The 21,475-nt window shown below is 31.1% G+C and overlaps 1 protein-coding gene across 1 annotated transcript in view; it reads left to right on the plus strand.

Annotated features, from left to right (window-relative positions):
- The window catches only part of LOC129233882 (uncharacterized), a 40,655-nt gene that overhangs the window by 11,604 nt on the left and 7,576 nt on the right, over positions 1-21,475 (plus strand). Inside the window, exons 6-15 of the mRNA XM_054867811.1 lie at positions 585-634; positions 1,088-1,202; positions 1,341-1,421; positions 1,535-1,625; positions 2,928-3,042; positions 7,931-8,228; positions 9,381-9,459; positions 9,591-9,694; positions 12,535-12,723; positions 19,790-19,927. Coding sequence (XP_054723786.1) covers positions 585-634; positions 1,088-1,202; positions 1,341-1,421; positions 1,535-1,625; positions 2,928-3,042; positions 7,931-8,228; positions 9,381-9,459; positions 9,591-9,694; positions 12,535-12,723; positions 19,790-19,927 — 1,260 coding nt within the window. The remainder of the gene's footprint in view (positions 1-584; positions 635-1,087; positions 1,203-1,340; positions 1,422-1,534; positions 1,626-2,927; positions 3,043-7,930; positions 8,229-9,380; positions 9,460-9,590; positions 9,695-12,534; positions 12,724-19,789; positions 19,928-21,475) is intronic.

Here is a 21,475-nt window from a genome sequence, read left to right on the forward strand (position 1 = left end):
GACCTCAGGATGCCAAATTCATGCAAAATCATTTCTAAATACCCTGGCACCTAACTGTTACTCTATGTTACTAATGATTATAATCCATTTGTGCTCCTTTTCAAAGCACTAATTTTCATTGCAAATATCTATGTTACTAATGATTATAATCCATTTGTGTTCCTTTTCAAAGCACTAATTTTCATTGCAAATATCATGTGCCACCAATTTTGCTTGGAAGCAAAATCAAAAAGGAAAATTGTAAATCTTTTAAAAAAGTCCTGCTAAGGACAAATATTTTATTAGTTAACAAAAATGGCAACAGATAAAAATTTTAAAGCATTGAGCTTTCCCTCCTTGTCTGCCAACAACCAAATACAGTAAAACCTCTCAAATGCGGACACTAACGAGACAGATTTTTTTGTTCACAATAGAGGGGTGTCCGTAGAACAGGAATTAAATAATATTATTTGCCTTGGAATTGGGGAATTGAAAATTGTCCGCATGAGAGGGGTGTCTATTAAGAGAGGTTTTACTGTATTTTTTAAATACAAATTCTTAATGCTGAATTGTACATTTAAAAGAATATCATACTTTTTTTTTAGGTTCAGTCAGATGTTATCCCAAATTCTTCTGGAACTAATGCTTCGCTTGAGTATGTATTTTGGTCTGTTTTTCTTTTTATAAATGAAATTATCAAAATGTCTCTTTATTGTATGAATCCTGATTTGATTTTTTTTCCAAAAGAAATAAAACAATTTCAAAGTCTTTGTTTTACTGAAACATTTTGAAAAATGTTTATGAAAAGACTTAAAAAACTAATATTTTACAAAACAACTTCTAATTTACACTTATTATTATTATTACTTTTTCTTCTGATATCTGTGTTTATTTAGCTTTCAATTTAATGGAACAAACACTCCTGGTTCACTAGCATGAATTAATAGAAACACATTTTTTAGTCTCATTTGCGAATTCTATGAAGCAGCCAAATCATAATAAAAGTATCTGTCAACCTTTTTCTAGCCTCTAGTTTTTTTTTCCCCCAGTCATTTTTACTAAAGTGCTGATCTACTACTTTAAATTTTAATGTAATATTCTTTTCTAGTTCAATTCTTAGAGAAGAAGAATTTTCACCTCAGCTACAGCTGAAAAACAAATATGATCAAGATTTTGAAGAGCTAGAAACAATTGCAAAAGGAGGCTTTGGTGTTGTGTGCAAGGTTGGAATTATTTTTATGTATATTGCAGTTAAATTTTATAACTTGGAATATGTAAAATTTCAAGTTGCAAAAAAAAAAAGGGAATGAAGCTTAAAATTTGGTTTGTTTAAGGTTGTTAATTTGGCTTAATTTCTTTAGGTAAAGCATAAACTTGATGGTGCAACTTATGCAATTAAGAAAATAGTATTCCGATACAAAAGTGACTCCCGATTCTTAAAGGTATATTTTAGTTATAATTTCACATTCAGAATTTTTCACATGAAAGGTTTGATTTGAAGCGATTGTTTTATTTGGATATTTCTTACTGATTATTTATACTGTTTGTATTTTAGGTGATTCGGGAAGCTAAAAGTATTGCAGCACTTAATCACATCAATATTGTGAGCTATAACAACGCATGGATCGAATGTTTGCAACCATCAGGCAAGTGTGAAATTTTTTAAAGTAGTAAATAAAACTTGCAGTTTGCAATGTCAGCCACATCTTTTTACTATCTAACATATCAGCAGAAAATGTATACATTTATGGAGTAGCAGAATTGTAGCTGGGAATTCTTTGGAGGAGGTTTTTTGGGGGCTTTATTTCTTTGCTCCCCCAAAGTTTACACAAAATACTTTTTTCGTGTATACTTTTATTCTGAAGAAAAAGCAAAAAAAAAAAAAAAAAGAGAGAGAAGAGGGACCAAGAGAGACCCAAGAAGAAGAAAGAGACCAAGAGAAGGGCGTTGGGAGAATATACAATGCATTACTTTTTATCGTTACTGAAAACTTCATGTTAATGTTTTAGGGGTAATTGAATCTTTGAACTCATGATGAACAGCCTTGATGACTTGTGTTAGTGTTATGTAGATAGCACTGAATGAGCAAATTGCAAATGGAATAATTATGGAATTTTGAAAAAGTGTTTGAAAAATAATAAAAGAGCATTGTTTAATTTCTTTTACTTGTTTTATTGAGTTTACACATTCTAATATTATTGTAAGCACAAATTGATTATAAGTAGCCATTGTAGACATGAACGTAAGTAGCTATTTTATACAATAACTTGTGTACTTGTGCTAAATGTCCACTTAAATGCATGCATATACTTTTAATAAAATGCTTTTATCCCTTTAAATAATTAAGTACTATTAATGTAATACACTTAAAAACAAGCGGGATTTAATGCACCCCTAATAAAATTTAAAACTTGAGAATCATTCCTGTTATGATCTTATTTAGCCAAAAAATACCCAATACAATGAAGAAATAATTGGAATCATTGGAGAACTTAAATAATGATAAATCAATGAAAAGTGGGAAGAGTGGGTTTTATTATTCATTTAGTAATATGTACTACAGGGCCCTCTGCCCTCAAAGCTGCCTTGTCACGTATGATAATTGATGATTTTTATGCTTTTTAGTGTGTTAGGATATCCTTGTATGTCCTTAGGACTTCCTCAGAACTGAATGACTGGCCCCTTAAGGTTTAGTTTAGCGAGATAGGGCGGAATCGCTTTCCCTAGAGTCTTACATATAACCGAACTAGTATTGACATGGTAGACATTGCCAGTCCACAATAGATAGGGTTGCAGACACACAGAGACAGGCGCACACAGGGTTTAATAGTATTGATTGTGTTAAAACATTGAAAATAGATTTCTCAGATATGAGTGCTTCAACTATTTCTTTCTGTATGAGTTTTTTTGTTAGATCTTTATTTTAAAATTTAAATATTTGTTTTCAGATACAATTCCTGAGTTTGAAACTAACTCTAAAAGCTCTGATGAGTTTAGTTCTGATGAAGAAAATTCTAAGTCTAACCATCCACTTAGTCAAACTTTATCACCTTTAAAAAATAGGTAATATTTTGCATTTACTTTTCTTGTACATAGCATAATATACACTCTGTTATAAAGAATCAATGCGACTAGAAGGAGCTGTACAATTTTTGAGAAAATTCGTATGCGAAAAGATCTTGTCCAAACAAGCAAATGATTAAATTTTGAAGTCCAATGGTAAAATAGGTAGCGCTCCAGCACATCAGAATTGTGCTGTCAACAGTCAGATATAAGCAGCAATTCTCCATCTGATGGCCCACATTTATGTTGCATTGTGACGGATATATTTTATGTTGACTGAAACAGCCCTTTGGGGAAGGATTCCTGCTTCTCATAAGTTGGAATGAGGACATTTCATCAGATGGAAAGTGACTGGTTTGTGAACTTGCAGTCACATGACATACGGGTTATAACCATGCAGAGATTAGACATTGCTGATAAAAATAGGTCAACAATAACAGATATAAAAGCACCAAATAAAAAAAGCATCCATTCACAGACATCCAGAGATTAAGATTGTAAGATCCAGGTCCACTGAGCACTGCTATAATAATTTATTTCCAGAAATAAAAGACGGGAGAAGATGAAATTACAATTTAAATAAAAGTTTTATCTTCTTCCCCTTGAGATTTCCTGTGCCTGGTGCTGGAATTCTTAGGAAAGAGCTTCTTAATTGGAGTTTGGAGAAAAACGTTTTGCCTCTTTCAGCTTGTAAAAAAGAATGAAAAATTGCATTGTTTGAATGGAAGATTTCTCTGAACTTGCACATAGTTTGTAAAATCATGCATATTTGTAAATTAGAGGATTGTAAAATCGAGTTTCAACTGTAATCCTATCATAAACATAAAATTTGCAAAAATGAAAGTCTCGTTTCCACCGAAAAAAGTTGTGCAATCTCATGCAAAACCAAGTCAGTTGTTTTAATTAGTATCTTGGGAACGCTCGTATTTAACAACTTCGTCATAAATAGTTTCCTGGTATTAAGTTACTGCATTTCCTAGTGTTAGTACGGCTGTGCTTTTGTTTGACTCAACTTGGCTCACCTTTGCTTGACTTGGTGGGGGCACTTGCTGTGAACCCAGATGTATACAGGGTGTTCCATTTTAACCCGCAAGACATTTATTTTTGCAACTGTTAATTATAGATGTATACTTCCAATTGCAAAAATGTTCAAAATCAAATGCAGAGTTAAGATATTGAAAGTTTGAAGTAAAAATAAAAATAAGTTAAAAAATACAAAATTTAACTTTTATACAGGCCTTAGGTCCCCTAACTAATATTTAGAGCAGCGTTTCTTAAATTGTGTTCCGCGGAACCCCAGGGTTTCGTGGAGATCACTCAAGGGTTCCACAAAACTTGCAATTTTTTTTTTTTACAAAACAGTCAAATTAGTCACTCAAAAATTTGGTTTGAGTTACAGTAGCTTCCAAAAGTGTTTGTACACTTTGAAAAATTTTAGTAAAACTGAAATAGCGCAAAACTGAATTGGAATATGAAGTCCAAAACTTTTTCACATCATTCCTATGTCATTCTAAATAAAACCCAGTAGTTTTTTCAAAATATTGATGGATCTTCTTTTTTAAATGGTCAAAAAACGAAGAGACAGAGAAATAACACGACAAAAGGTCTTCGTACACTATTTTGGAATAAATTCATGATTAAAATAATCATATGTCATTTTTTATTATTTTTGCATTGTGTTGACCCTTAAATGCAAAACCCTTAAAAGTCGTTTGATTTTAATTTTTTGTTCATTTATTCCTTAATATTTTGCTCATTACGTTAAAATGGCTGGTATTCGTAAAAAGCAACAAACCCCATTCGAAAAAACTTTTTTTTCTCACAGTAGCGGTAAATTAGGGGTTTGAAAGGTCTGTAATAGTTAATTTATTCCATTTTACAGTAAAGTGCTTGATAAAATGCTTCAACCGGCAAAGTTAATAAAGCCTGATTGGAGATTTACAGTTAAAAAATGTATGAAAAATACATATTTGAGTGCTGTAAAAGTTTCTGCAGAATTTAATGAAAATTGTACTTTTAATTTCCACCTAAAATTGTTCGCCAAGTTCTCTGATTAACTGAATTAAATAAGAAGTCTTCCCGCTGAAATTTTCTTGTTTGTGCGAAAAACAGAAAGCTTACGCTTTTCGTCCCAAAATTAATGAAAAATAAGCTCAAAACATTTTGGGATAACGTCTTACTTGCAGATGAAAATAAATTCAACATTTTTAGTTAAATTTTTGTATAATTGTTAATAGAAGAAAAAATGAGGTACTTAATCTTAAGAACTTATTTGGATCAGTTAATCAGGACGGTGAAGGTGTTCCTGTGTGAGGGTACATAGCATCAAGACTTAGCAGTTTGAAATTTTTTTATTGAATAATGAATCATGCTGTTTATTTAAATATTTTAAAACACAATTTTTAACTCTTGGCCAAAAATTAGGGTATCGGAAACAACTTTTTTATATCAAGATAACGATAAGAAGCACACGGTTTTCAAGGTTTGCGTCTAGTGCCTCGAAAATTGTCCTAAATTTTAGAAAGTATCCCCTTAAGAACTTAATGTAACATATTTAGAGGTTTCTGGAGGTTAGATTACGAAAATACGGCTTTGAAACGAAAAGAGAGCTAGAAACAGTAAGACTCTAAGTGTGGTTGAACATTTACTCAGAAATTACATAAAAAAAGAAAAAAAAAACATTGAAAAATATTCTCAGACGTTCAAAAGCTGTTGTGGATGTTGAATGATATTCTACAATATAAAACTTTAATAAAAAGTTAGATTATTCAATAATATATAGACATTTTTTCAAGTGTACAAATGAGATAAAATTTCCGGCACTTTTTGGTTTTTGATTTAAAAAAAATAATAAGTTTTGATATTTCATTAAAAATTTTTATGAAGTTTTGTCAAAAAATAATCATAGATTTTAAAATTAAATACCTATCCCAAAAAATTAATTCTAACCAATGGATAGCGGCCTATTTCATTGAAAGTCGTAGGTCGACGAACACTTTTGGATGCCACTATAAGTGGATTAAAAAGTCATTTTATTATCAATATGAATGACCTTCAATTATGTCAGTTCTATAAAACGACTCTTTTAATGAATGGCAAATGATCCTTCCTTGCACCAGAAATTTAAAATAATACCATCCAGTGAAATTCTGGTTTATGTTTTCAACTTATCTGCCAACAAAAATAAATATCACCGCATACATAATGCTCTAAACCCAATCTGAGAATGCAATTTTTTTCCAGAAAGCCTGATATTAAGTATGTATCTGTCATAGTAAAGATAGGAACTACTCATGTCATTTAAATAAAAACTTTAAAATTTTCTTTGAAAAAGGTTGTAGATAGTATTCAGAGAAATTCGAGTTAATTTTTAAATTAGGGTTTAAAGTCTAATTTCATTTTTAACAAAAAAGTGCTTTTATTGAAAATAAAACGTTTCTAGAACGTTGCATGAAAACTATGCTTTTTAGAAAAACACAGGGGTTCCACGAAGAAAGTGGACTTTCGAAAGGATTCCATTTATCAAACAAATTAAGAAACGCTGATTTAGAGAAACAATCTCCGTTGAAAACTATACTGACACAAAAAACTTGACATTTGTGCGATCAGAACTCAAGGATATATTCCATTTCAAAGTTTTAAGAGACCATACAGAAGATGAGGTTAGAACTTATCGCCTTTTCAGAAGAATGACAGGTCATCAAAGTAAGAAAAACAAGGTATCTATATTTTTCATTACTATTCGAAAATAAATGCAAATGTTATGCCATGATACGCAAAAACACACTACAAAACCTCACACAATTTGAGAAACCACTCTCTATGCAACGCATATCATTTTAAACACTTGTTAACCGCTACATTTCCCCCCAAAAGTGTTATTGAGGGTGAGTGACAAGTGGTCTAAGTCGCAAAACACTGCGTTTCATATCTCTGTGAATATTAGTAGTACTAATTTCAAACTTTTTTTGTTGGAATTATTTTTCAATGGAGATTATTTCCCTAAATATAAGTAAGGGGACCTGGGGCCAGTATAAAAAGTTAAATTTTATATTTTTTGATTTATTATTATTTTTACTTCAAACTTTCAATATCCTAACCCTGCATCTGATTTTGAACATATTTGCAATTGGAAGTATACATCTAGGACTAACGGTTCCAAAAGTAAAGGTCTTGCAGGTCAAAACGGAACACCCTGTACACTGTGCATGTATATGGTGCAGCAAATGAATTTAAGAAGACAGCCAAAATTGTTGCTACGCCACTGTTTAAATTATTCATGTGGAAATTTCATAATTGGTGAACAAATTTCATTAACAGCCAAACTTAAAACGAAGTATATTGCAACAAAAGCATTTCCTGAAAATATTTTTCCAAAACAAATTTCAATACTTATCGCTCATAGGGATTGTCTGTAGGCAACTGCTTTACCAAGTTGTCACCCACATGAACGTTGTCGATATTGGGTGATAAATGGTCCTGGATTGAAACATACTTCTGTTGATAGATGATTGATATTTTTAAATGAGCCCTATCTGTTTGTTATTTAAGTTAATTTAAAGATCTGTTAATCTATAAGTGTGCTGAAATGCTGCATTTTAAGCATTAGGAGTTGGAGGATATCAAACTAATTTACAAACAATGATGTGCATTTGCACTTTTTACCCAAGCCAGTCAAAGTACACACTCCTAGAACTAAATATCTAGTTTAGATATCGCAAAAAACATATTTTAAGCTGAAGTTTATTTACAGCTAATTCGAATTCACATTTTGAATAATCAGTTTTTTAAAAAAATGTAAGACTTAAACTGATATTCTGATTTTTGTTAGTAATTTTATGACTTTTCTCAATGTAATCTTTCTTTCATTTCTTTTTATCCCCCCTAGGCATTTGAAAAAAATATTAGGAAAATTTTCTGATGCTGAATCATCGTTTAACTCCAGAAACAGTGAAGAATTCGTGTGTTTTACTACCAGTAACCACGAAAACTCTAAAGAAATGTTAGACACTAGTGAATTTCAATTATTAAAAAATCAAAGTGACTCTTCATCTGATGATGAAAGTAAGGAAAATTTTGAAAACTACTTGGACTCCTATTCAAGAAGTTCAAATGTATTCGACTTGAAATCCCTAAAACAATGTTTAACCAGGTCTTCCAACCATCATTGGAATCTTAATAGTTTGGTATGTGATGTTTTTTTTTTTTTTTAAATTTATTTTATTGAATTGGAATGTTTGCATAGGTGCGTGCTCAAAAGTCACCAAGGGTACCGCAGTACACCTGTTAGCTCAAAGGAAGAAAGAAAGAAAAGGGGAAAAAAATGAAGAAAAAGGAAAAATAGTAGAAAACAATAATTTAAGATGCAACTGCGTCATTGCAGGACCGGAAGGAGTAGAGTGATAAATATTTGCACTCCCCCCTGATTCGTTCAAATGATGGGTGCAGTGGTATCCCCATTATAGAAGCTCTGCTTACGCCTGTACAATGTGTTTTTCAAGGAAGTAAAATTACAAACTCTTGTTTTTATTTTATTAATTTTGCTCCCAAAAAAAGTGATAAATAAAAATAGTTAAGTAGACTTTATGTTTAATAAAGTGAAACAACCATATTTACTTTTAATATTCATTGAAATTAGGACTTGAATTCTCACTCCATTTTTTTCTCCACATTAGTTTTCCTTTTTTGCCAAAAAAAAAAAAAAAAGCCTCAAAAGGAAAAGAAAAAATATATAGTTCTTTATTTGTCTGATCCCTAAAAATAATTTACGACAGCTAATTTATTTACGAGACTTAAATTTATATTTGCATCATTCATTTAATGTTAGTAATTGGTTAATGATAGCAAAATGTTTGTGCAATAGCTGCTACATTAAGCACAAGCTAATGTAATACCATTAAATTTTTTTTATATTAAAACAGTTAATTTAAAATGATTTCTTTTGGGTTGGCTAAATGCATTGACGAATTCAACATTGTTTGGAAACTTTGAGACAAAAATTGCATCCATGTGTTTGTGTGTTAAAGAAAAGGATTGGAAATCGGTCTAAGTACAAAATACAATTACCAACTTTTTACCACGCTTATTAGCAGTTCATTTTATAAATCAACATGCTATCAATCATGATGCTATTTGAAGAAATTGGCAGAAAAGAAATGCATGTAATTGTTTAACTAATGTAGCATACATACAAAATATGTATATGTAACTGTTGAATTTCTTTCGTTTTGAAAAATACTCGATTTTCTTTCATGAAAATGTGGACTTAATTTATCTATAAACCATGATATATTCTTTTGACATCTTTTTTAATTGTACTGTTCTCTTTAAATGAACAGAATGTCAAAGTTATGCTGTGCATTCAAATGGAATATTGTGACTGTGATCTCTATCAGTGGCTTCAATCTAGAGCCAGAGGTAGTTCTTCCTTTTATTTTTCTTGCCCAGACTAAAATCAAATAAATTTACTCATTATTGTCATTTTATATTTTAAAAGCATTTTATTCATTATTTGTTGTCAGTTATATTTTAGAATTTTTTCCTTTTAGGAGAAGATTTACCTTTCCAAAAAGATGTTATGCTTATTTTCAAAGATATTTTGCAGGGTGTTGCCCATATACATTCTAAAAATATTATCCATCGGGATTTGAAGGTATTTTTTGTATGTATTTGTAAATGTTAGTATTATATGTATCATTGAAAGATAATGCAATGTTAATGTGCACAAATTTGCAGGAAACTGCAGACCTGTGTTTTGGAGTTACAAAAAACCCATTTTTCAATGCAAAATAAAAAAATCTTATGGATGAAAATGAAAAGACAACCGACAAAAAAAAAAAACTTGTTGGTCAGATATGTTTTTATTCATTGAAAAAGCAATTCCTTGTAACCCCAAAACATGTCTGTATTTCCTACAAATTTGTGCACATAAAAGTTGTATTATTATTTTTTACCTTTCATCACAAAAGTTTTTATATTTAATTTTTTGTGCGTCTTAGCTTACCGCTGAACAATTCCAAGGTATTTTTTTTCTCTTATTTTTAAAACATGTTCTTTTTGTTTCTTCTTCTTATTATTATTAAAGAAAACATTTAACAAGAAGTTCCGTCTAGAACTAGACGAGCCTACTTTCCCGTATACCCATACTACTTTCTAGTACCTGATCAATATTCTCAAAAATAGCTAAAATCGCAAATTTTTTCAAACATGTTTTTTTAATATTTTAAGCTGATTTCTAGGAATAAAATATTCCTTACTTTTCTTCAAAAAAAAAACGAACAAATAAAATAGCAGCACCTTTTAAACAAAGCAGCTAATACACTTCTTTCCATTAAAAAATTTTTTTAACAGCTTTCAAAACGAAAAAATAATAATAAGTTCATTAAAATAAATACATCATATAAAAAAAAATCGTTTCTTTTTCCCCTGTTGCCGAAAATAATTTTTTAAACGAATTAATGCACTTACCAAAATAAAAAAAAAAAACAATAAAATGTCAACTTAAAGAAATAATTTTCATTGTCAAAAAAAAAAAAAAAAAAAAAATCGTCTGCGCATATTTTTCGAGTTTATTCACCGAAAACTAAATACCTAAATTAAAACTTTAACGTGAAAATAAAAACAAATCATATCAACAATAATTATTTCACAGTTAAAACCACAGCAGCGGAGTCGGAGTCGGAGTCAATCTCATTTTGGGATAAAAGAGTCGGAGTCGAATATCCAAGAATCGGAGTCAGTCATTTGTCCTCCGTGTATAAATGTTTGCCAAAGCTACGAAGTCAGAGTCGAAGTCGGGGAGTCGGAGTCCGATTAATTGTCGGGAACAGGAGTCAGAGTCGGTGTCAGGTCCCCCTAAATTCTCGGAGTCGGAGTCGGGAGTAGGTCGTCAAGAGCTATTTCCAACAAAGTTTGTTTGAAGTAAATCCGCCTTCAAGTACGGAATCTACATTGACTTTCAGTTTCCCCGTAGGCGCTAATGTTAAGGGATTTGAACTGTTCAAAATTGAACGGAAAATTGTTCAAATCAAAAAGATATCTTATATACAAGTTTTTTATCAAAAGCTTTTTCCTACAAAGTTTTTTTGAAGCAAATTCGCCTCACAGTTCGGAATTGCTTTGAATTTCCCCGTAGGCGCTAATGTTAAGTTTTTTTGAACTGTTCAAAATTGAACAAAAAATAGTTCAAATCAAAAAGTGAAATATGGGAATGAGGTGTCCTCGCCGAGATCTTTCGAACAAAAAAAAGTTTGTTTGAATCGGACTATTCATTCAAAAGTTATTAGGGGGGGACAGACAGACAGACCGACAGACAGACCGACAGACAGACAGACCGACAGACCGACAGACAGACAGACCGACAGACATTTTTCCCCATCTCAATACCCTACTTTCCAATTTTTAATTTTTCAATATTTATTTAATCATTTTATTTATTTTTGACTTTTTTTGGTTTTTCACGATATTTTTAAGATGCATTAAGCCTTCTTTCATGCTTTTTTCTTCTTTTTCTGACTTTTACTGGGAAAGTAGGCTAAAAACGAAATTCACAAAAATGGGGAAAATAAAATGCTAAATTTGTCTTTTTGGTACTATTCTATCAGCTAAGCAATAGTCAATAATGAGTGCAATGTACATTTGTACATGCATCAGCTATGCCTAAAAGTATTGTAACTCATGATTTTGAGTTTTGAAATGATTTTTTTTCCCTGTAATTAACCAGTTTGTCTGAATCGTACAATTTGACACCAAATAGTGAAGCTGTCATCATGTCATTTTTAGATAAAGTAATCATTTGCATATACTATTCGTTTAATAACTAAAGTTATATTTTAGTTGGAAAGCTCTAAAAGCTATGTAGAGTCTATTGACCTTGCTGAGTGCATTAGCAGAAAATTAAACACATTTTTTTTAGCAGGGCTACCTCAAGCCTTTTGTTAAAGGCTTAAAAACTATTATCGCTGCCACTGTTGAAAAGAATTGCCTATATATGTGTATGGTGAAAAAAAAAAGTGATGTAGTGGTAGTCATTTTCTTCAAGAACATTCCTACCCTCAATCATCAAATTTTCTTCAGCATTGGGCATTTTAAAATCAAGATCTTTAATAAAAAAAAAAAAAAAAAAAACGATGCTTGTGAAGAAGAAAAAAGAAAGAAAAAATCTGCAACATAAATTATTACGCTCTCACTTAGAGTTGTTATAATTATATATCAATAATCAAGATCAAGTTAGTTTTAAGCTGCAAAATTCCATGGTTATGCTTCAAACAATTTTTTTAAAAATTCATCTAGTTATTCATGCATTCAGTTTATTATTTTATCTTTCTACTTTAACTTTTGTTATAAGGTACTGTTAACGCACTTTTAAAAGTTAGTCACTAGTGTGGTGTGTTATTACTAGTTGAAGTATTTAAAACTTACATTATTGTCAAAACTGCTAAAATATTCAAATATAGTTTTTTATATTAAATATTTGAATTTAAAATTTTCCAGCCACATAATATATTTTACTCCAAAAAATATAATGTCATGAAAATTGGAGATTTTGGGTTAGCCACGCTTGCAGACTGCTCATCTCAAGATGAAAATGGGCAAGTTTCAACTTCTTTTAGCTCCAATCTTGGAACACTTCCTTATGCTGCTCCAGAGCAAAGAGATCCGAAAAGTACTTATGATTCAAAGGTTTGAAATTATTTATTTCTTTACCATAAATGTTATTGCAGTAGTCCATCATTATATTTTACTTGTCAAGAAACAGCAAACAGGGCTATAGACAGGAAAACACTACCTCACCGAGCTTATTATAAAAAAAAATATTTCACATGCATGTAAATGATATATGCATCTACAAAAATTTAGCTTTGCTTTTATATTAGAATCAATATTTTAGTAAAGAAAAAAGAGAAGTAAGTTAGTTTGCTCATTTCTTTTTCTCACTAAAAATAAATTTAGTACACTTCAATTGTTTTTTAGTAAACTAAGTAGGGCTCGATCGATGGCATTTTTTGGCCGATGGGCCGATGCCAATTGTTGGCTGATTGTTCAAAGAGGGCCGATGGCCGATTGTTTTCCTCCAAATGGCTGATGGCATAAAAAAAAAATCAAACAGAAATAAATTGATAAGACTGTCAGGGATTTAAAGGATCATCGATTCATTTTACTTTACTTCCTTTTTCGAATAAGGAATTGCAATCACAAAAAAAAATCAGATTTCGACCTAAATTTCTATTTGACGATCACCCAATTTATACTTCACAAGTTTTTTTGGCACTCTGTACATGCATATGTACCTAAGAACATATAGATAACCAAAATATCCATTTTGAACGCCTCCTCAGTTAATTATCGCAAATTCTCTTGTGATGTCTTCATGCATGTAAACTTGCGTCACTCAAAAACGTTATGAAATAGTAAGTTGAAAACTCATAGGTATGTAGTATGATCTAAAAGTTCGAGGACATGTTGTATAAAACCTTATCCTGAATAGTTCACATTACCGAAACATATCTATCTACAAAATAGTCAGCTTGAACGACTATGCACTTCTCCCAACGTTCGTATAGCTTTTAGAAGGACTCCTGGAAGACATTTTTTGCAACCTCCTGTAAGACCTCTTGCGCTGCTGCTTTAACTTCATCGTGGGGAAGAAGGCGACTTTCATGTTAAGGATGCACGGTTCGATTGGTCAATGCTCTGATATGACAAACAAATAACATCACATTTCGTTAGACTTAGCTCCGTGTGACTTTTACCTGTTCCCAGCAAAAAAAAAAAAAAAACATTTGCATGGACGTTGCTTTCTTCCCTCAAGAGAAGATAAAGCTGCATCATAGAAGGTAGCGAAAAATGGCTTTCAGGAGTGTTTCCAAAAGCTGATACCAAATGATTTGGTTTTTTTTAATTGAACATATAATTAAGATTTCAGTAATATTGTTATGTACGGATTTAGGTTCACTAAACATAGTTAAAAAAAAATTAATTTATGTTGTTTAGTCATTCAAAAAAAAAAGAATAAAACTATGAAACCGTTAACAAATTACGCAAATAAAGTGGAAAGGTTGCGCGTAGACATTTTTTAGTCATCAAATTCAACAAAAAAAGTAGAAATCAAAATAGGAATAGTTTTATATTTATTTAAAATTTATGAATAGAAAAGTTTGCATTTTTCATAAAAGCTATAACAGTGACATAGATTTTGCTGAAAAAAGAAATAGCCATGAAAAGAGCAAGGTTCTTAAAATGCAGCTACAATAAACAAACTCAATATTTACACCAAGTTAATAACTGAATACATATACTACTTGATCTAATGTAACACATAATATTGAACAATTTGATTGTTTAATCTTATATGAAGTTTTACAAACAAATTTAAAATTAAATTTTTCATTTTAGCAATAATTTTCTAAAATTTAAAAAATTGCATAATAGAAAATCCTTTGAAACTTTTCTATAAAAAACAAAAATAACTTATTCATTGATTTTATATAAATACATAAAAATAGTTACTTACAACAGAAAAAAAAACCATCGCTATTAATGATGCAAAAAAGATGGCCCATTACAAAATATAGGTGAAACAAGTATGAGAAATACGCAAAATGACATTTCTTGACCAAAATCAATAATCGCTAAACATTTAAGAAATGTTTGAAACAAAGGGGGAATGTTAGGGGGGTCACCCTCTGATTTTGGAGTAACTCACACTTGGAACCCACTCTTGGCCTCATATTTTTTGTACAGAACCGCTACCACCAACGCCTCGGAAGAGTTTCTGAATCTACTTCAGAACTTTCGAAGAAAAAATTCAAAAGTCCCTTTGATTTCCGAATTATATCACCATTCAAAACGTCTTTAATCGATTTCTTACATTAATGCTCTAAATTCTTTCTAAACAATATAAAGTTTGAAAAAAAAACCTCTAATTTTATGAATGGTGTTAGTTTTAAACAACTCAGAAGAACAATTAGAGTTTAATTTCAGAAATTGAGGGAGTGGGAGGAGAGGCACGCAAGTGTTCTCGGAAATTCAAAAAAATAGTCGTAAAAAAAGAGAGTTCAAAATAATCATAAACATTCAGCAGAAAAACCCTTTCAAAACTTATACCCGAGTTTGTTTTGATGTACAGTGGTGGATTTAAAATATAGCAAATGTTGCGATTGCGCGAGAGGCCCCATAACTATAGGGGCACCGTAGGAGTTACAAAAATTCTTTTGATAAATGTTTTACAACTTCTGTGATAGAGAAATAGGGCCCCAAAATGTATTTCAATGGGCCCCAAACTTGTAACGCCGCCGAAGCGATACAGAAAAAACTGCATTACTGTGATTCATGTTACAGATATCGAAAAATTAAAAATTACCGTTGGTTCAACAGAAATCTAATGAATGACACAAAACCGGTTTCGCCATCTCATATTTGTTTTCATGGTCTCCAATTCGGCAATATATCACCAAATGATCGTCAGTCTGAGACGCTATATTAGTTTTGCATTGAAACAAGTAATCAATAGCCACAAAAAATGAGTAAACTGGCTTTTCAAAACACCCAATGGAAAACAAAAAAAGCAGTGCACAACTGGAACATACGCACACCCCACAGGCGAAATTTTAACCTTCTACAGCTTACCATTTTTGACTTATGACTTATGAGAGATACATAGGTACATCCAGCCGCAAGAAACAACGCAATAGTTAACTTGTTTGGTACCTGAATGCAGTATTAAAAACTCTTTCGGGGTGACTAAAATGGAAATTCATACTGAAATTTAATTAAACAATTTTATATGAAAACGAAAACTCCCTTTACTTTGTATTAAAAAGCAAAACAAAGATACTTTTTTTTTCAAAAACATCGGAAGTTAGCATTGGCCGCCGATGGCTAAATTGTTGAACCATCGGCCCCGATGCATCGGTCGAGTCCTAAAACTAAGTCAAAGCAACAACTTGGTTCCACTGTAGCAAGTTCAAGGAAATAGGAAATTATCTATACATTTTGTTCATTGGCAAAGCAAATATAAGAAAAAGGCTTTACCTAAGAAATTATATTTTCGCTAATTCAGTGATTTCAAACTTAAGGCAAAGCTTTTTTTTACCTTTTAATCATTTTCAAAAAACAAAAAGAAAAGAAAAAATATTAAAAGTAAAAGACACATCAAAACAAATATATTTTGTCAAAAAAAAAAAAAGAGTTTGCAACTCTTTCTTTTGGATAAAAATAATGAACCATGTATTTTACTTTTCTTTTGTTGCTAAAAACTAAAAAAAAAAAAAAAAAACTAAGAAATGAATATACTTTAGATTTTTTTTTTTTTGAAATTAAATTATCTTTTTAAACTGTGTGTTAAAAATTAACCAAAAATTGTTCAAATCAAAAAGTGAAATATTAGAATAAGGTGTCCTTGCCCAGATCTTTCGAACAAAAAAAGTTTGATCAAATCAGACTATTCACTCAAAAATTTTCTTTTTTTTTTTAACTGTTCAATTTGAGAGAAAAATCATTCAAACCAAAAAGTGAAATAAAAGTGACCAACAATACACATTTATTTTCTCCGTCTCAAAACCCTACTTTCTAATTTTTAATTTTTTGATATGTATTGAATTATTTTAGTTATTTTTGCCCTTCTTTTTTTCGTTTTTAGCGACATTTTTAAGATGCATTTCACCTCCTTTCATGCATTTTTCTTCTTTCATTTAGTTTTACAGGAAAATAGGCTAAAGATGCAGAAAACTGAAAGAAATTCAAACGCTAAAAATATGTATTAGAAATAGCATCAAGTAAAATTTATTCTTAATTGTCTAAGAAAAGTATTATCAGTTCATTAACTGCCTATCCCAATTAATTTGCTATGATGCTTTTATTTATTTATTTATTATTTTTTATAAAGGGGGATGATTAGGGTGACCCATTTTACCATGATAAAAATTGAAGTGTCATAAAAATACTGGGGCACCCCCTAATTTTGTTAGACTTATAGAATAGACTGTTTCTGTGAATTTTTGTTACTGTACTTAAAGTAGAAGGAGGTGCCCAAAGGACCTTAAGTAAAGAAAAACCTACGAAATTTGTGGCTTCACAATACAGTGCAATATTTTAAATAAATTAAAAGAAAATTCCTGTTACTATTACTTTTTAATCATTAGATTAATTAAACTTACAAATAGTAAAAATTAAGTTACAATCTGGCACATGCAAACTTGAAAATATATTTTTATCATATAATGATTTTAATTATTTCAAAATTGAGTTCAAAAGTTCCTTTTTTGTGGAAGTTGATGGAACATGTCTTCTATTTTTCTCTATTACTTGCAATAGAAACTGCTTTTCTTCCTCATCTGTAATAAGGAATTTATTATAATCTTTGAAAAGCTTGACTCCTCTTTCGGCAGTATCATTCACAACATTAATCTCACCTGTAACGCTTTTTTCCTTTGACTCTTCATTTCATCCCATTCTTCAGGTGGCAAACTGAAAAAAGATTGATTAATTTCTAATCGTTCAAAAATTACAGCAGTGTGTTCTGTTGCAAAATCTGCTAAAGTAATTTCTTCCATATTTTTGTTTCTGAAAACATCAGAACTTGCACGTACTTTCCTTGATTCTTCAGATTTGATAGCTAACTTGTTTATGATTTGTTTTTTCTTCAGAAGAAATGACATTATCTGAAAATAAAGGCAGACCAAACAGTTCATCTGATAAATACCACAAGTGTCTTTCTAAGACTTCACTGGCTGCTTTACTTATTTTAAAATCAATTGATTCATATTTTTTTAAATCCTTAAAGTCATTTGCAGCTTCTGTACTCTTAGGGGCTTCAATCCAGGCTTTTGTGTACAAAAGGGCACCAAACTTTACAAAACGTTCAAGGTCATATTGTTCTTTTTTAGTAAGCTTAAAAACATCTTTCTGATTGCGGAAAAAATATATCTTGATACCATAGATAAGTTTAACCATCCACCTTGCATGATGAATAGCGCCGGGTGCCCGCCATTGTATTTTTGGTGGTGTGTTTCCTAGAACAATTATTGTGAGTTCTAAGAGTTCCTTGTAATCATCTCTAGGCCAGAATTTTACCACAGATAAAGTTTTAAGTGTCGATACTCTAAAAATATCTGTATCGGTTGTGGGTTCCAAAATTTCAAATTTATCTCTTTCTATTCCATTCCATACAGTTATAAATCTTTTAAATAGAGGAATTTCTGGAGAATTGGATAGCCCTAAACATAAAGTAAATACTTTTGCTAATATTAGTTCAAACATATGATGGCGACAAGCTAACCACATCAGTTGTCGCCCCACTTTCTGTTCTAAAATAGTACATGATCTTTAATGTGACCAGTGTTTGTCGAAGTTGTATCAAAGCTCATAGCTTGAACTTTGTCAACAATGTTCCATTGCTCTAATAAGCTGTAAACAGCTATTGCAATATTTTCTCCGGTCCCAGATGTTAATTTTGGTAATACAAGTAGTTTTTCGTCACCATTTCCAGTCACAGTAACAGCTAAACAATCTACAGTTCCTTCACCTTTAATGTCAGGTAAAATTTTACCATCCCAATGAAGAACGATGGGATATATTGGGTGAAAAATTTATCTTTAGTTCTTCAGCAATCTCTTGTCGGACCTTTTTCCTGTTTCTTTGCAGACTACTAGGAGAAAATGAAAGCAATGTAAGGTCCTCTTCAAGAGCAGCTGCTATTGGTACTATAATTCTCATTGCTTCACGATCAGAAATTTTACCACGATCTAAGGCACTTATAACATGAGGATTATTAAAACTTTTGTTTTTGGTGTAGCAGTACTGACTGTTTTGCTACTAACCTTGTATTCTCTATCTTCTGTGTCATCGTCACAACTAGACGACGATGTAGAACAACTTTCCTTTGTAAAATAATCTGGTGATAAAGATGTTGAAGCTATTGCAGACCTTTCTTGTCTTTCTAAGTGTTCTTTCCTTCGTTTTAAAGCTCTTTCATTCTTCAAAATTAATTCTTTATTAAACACTGAAATAATCATTTTTCTTTCACTGCGTTGATCTTCAAGAAATTTTTTATCCTCCAGTATTTTAATCATGTTCATTGCATCTAAATGTGCAATGTCAAACAGAAAATCTACATCAGCAGTAAATTCTTGTTCTTGTTCTCATTGAGTTTGTGAAGAACGATTTGAATGTTTTCTAAGTTGTAACCACTGATTATGAATTTTTTCTAGCTTATTAATTGCATGTTTTTCCAATCTCGTGGGAATTGCAGCTTTGGTCCAGACTGTCATAAGAATTATGCACGAAATGTTGACAAACTAATATTTACAAACATTGAAAATATGAGGTTACAGGTAATGATTAGCTGTTGCAGTTAAAGTCAATGATTAGCTGTTACAGTTATATTATGTTACTCATAAAAGTATTCATTTATAAAGGTATTAATAAATCAAAGTATAATTTTAAAAAGTAAAAAAATAATTAATTCCCTGAACTTTTACTTTAACCTTTTATTGAAGAATCTTCAAATTTTATATTTTTCATGTTTCTTGGGCATCGACTTATAATGGAATACAGAGTTGAAATTTTGGATGTAGGTAATTAATCACCATTCTAAAAAAATTAAAGGGTTCCCAGAACAATAACTAAGAAAAAAAATTTGGGGGCCACCCTAGGGATGATAGAAGTAGTTATAAATTATACTTGAAATGCAAGTCACAAATTTTTACTTTATTTTTAATAAAACTGATGTAAATATTTTTTCCTTAAGGTGGATATATACAGCTTGGGAATAATATTAATTGAGCTGCTAAATGAATTTCCGACTCAAATGGAATTCAGTAAAGCAATTGATGGTATACTAAAAGGGAATTTTCCTGAAGTAATGATTAAAAATTATCCAAATCATGTAAGTATAAAATAAAAATAGTTGTTGAACTTTGCAAATGCTATATTTTAAATTTCTTTGTTCATGATATATTCACATGTCTCAAAATATGCATGAAAATAATTAATTTTCATATGTGTTTTGAAACAGGCTTGTATGTAATTTGTACTAGTTCCTAGAATGTTGAATGTGCTGACAGCTGTTGATTTTTTATCTTTAGAATCCCCAAATTCTAATCATGAACTCCAGAGAGTTCCTCGTTTGGAGAGCAAAGCAAAAGAGTTTTGAACTTTGACTTTTGAACTCAAGATGTGTCAAATATTGATAATGTACCCCCCCCCATTCAGGCTCTAAAGGTTAATACATTTGTTAAAAAATACATTAAGTTAATTAGAATGTTGCATTTTTAATGACTTTTTTACCTCAGATTTTATCCTTAGTATCCCATGTTCTCTCAAAACATTTTAAAAAAATTTTAACAATTCAATAACTTCATTTCTTGTTGTTAAAGATTAATATAAGTTTTCAAAAGACTCATGATTTCTTCTTTTCCCTGTTAAGTACACAGTTTTATTAACGACTTCAAAAGAACTGATCTAAATATTTGCTTGATTTATATTTTAATGTTTTTTGAGAGCAGTGGTAGATGTAAAAGTGAGATTTTTTTTTTTTTCAAAAATTCTTTCTCTAATTTGAAAAATTATACCACTAGATTTTTGTCTTAAATATATGTCATAATGCATTTTATTTGAAATCAAATCAGGAAAACAATACTTGCAAACAGTCCTTTTACAGAACTGGGCAGGTGCGTACTAGAGCAAATGATAATTTTTTCACCAAAAATTTAGCATTAATTTTACATGTTATAACTATTTAATAAAGCAACCCTGTTTGTTTCACTCAGATAAAGTAAAAATAATATGCTTCTTTTTGATTAGGTGCATAAATGTTGCGTTATTCAAATTTGAAAGTGAAATTTTTATAGCCCTATTTTAACATGCATCATCAATATGACCTAAAACAATAAATTGTATAAGGTGAACTGGTAACTGGAGATCCCTACTCTGCTAAGACTTGAATAAAATCAGCAACTCACTGATGGAACTGTCAGAGACTGGAGAGACTGCTTGGGAAAGAAAAGGGAGAGCTTCATTTCCAAAGGTCCCCCTCGACCACAATCTATCCCATGCCGTTAGTGTGGCAGCTTTCAGGATGAGGACAGGGCGTGATTGTCTTGCCATTAACTTCCACTGTATTGGTGTTTTGACATCACCAGAGTGCCACCTATTTGGCTACGGAACCATGAACGTGGAAGACCTGAAGGCTCGCTCTGCTCTGGACCAAAGTAAAGAGTTTACTAACAATCTTTTCAGGGAGCCCCATTTATACTGGTCCGTGCATCACCTAATGGCTCAATAGCCAATGGTGGGCATTGGCTAGGATGGAAGTAACTAGAGCACTCAGCTCAGTCCACTTTTTGGTGTGCCTGAAGTGATTCTTCCCCCCCCCCTCCCCCCTCCTTCTCATACTTTCACCCTCACCCTGTTGCAAAACAGATATAGAATTCTG

This window comes from Uloborus diversus, unplaced genomic scaffold (assembly GCF_026930045.1).
Source record: "Uloborus diversus isolate 005 unplaced genomic scaffold, Udiv.v.3.1 scaffold_769, whole genome shotgun sequence".
Classification (NCBI taxonomy): domain Eukaryota; kingdom Metazoa; phylum Arthropoda; class Arachnida; order Araneae; family Uloboridae; genus Uloborus; species Uloborus diversus.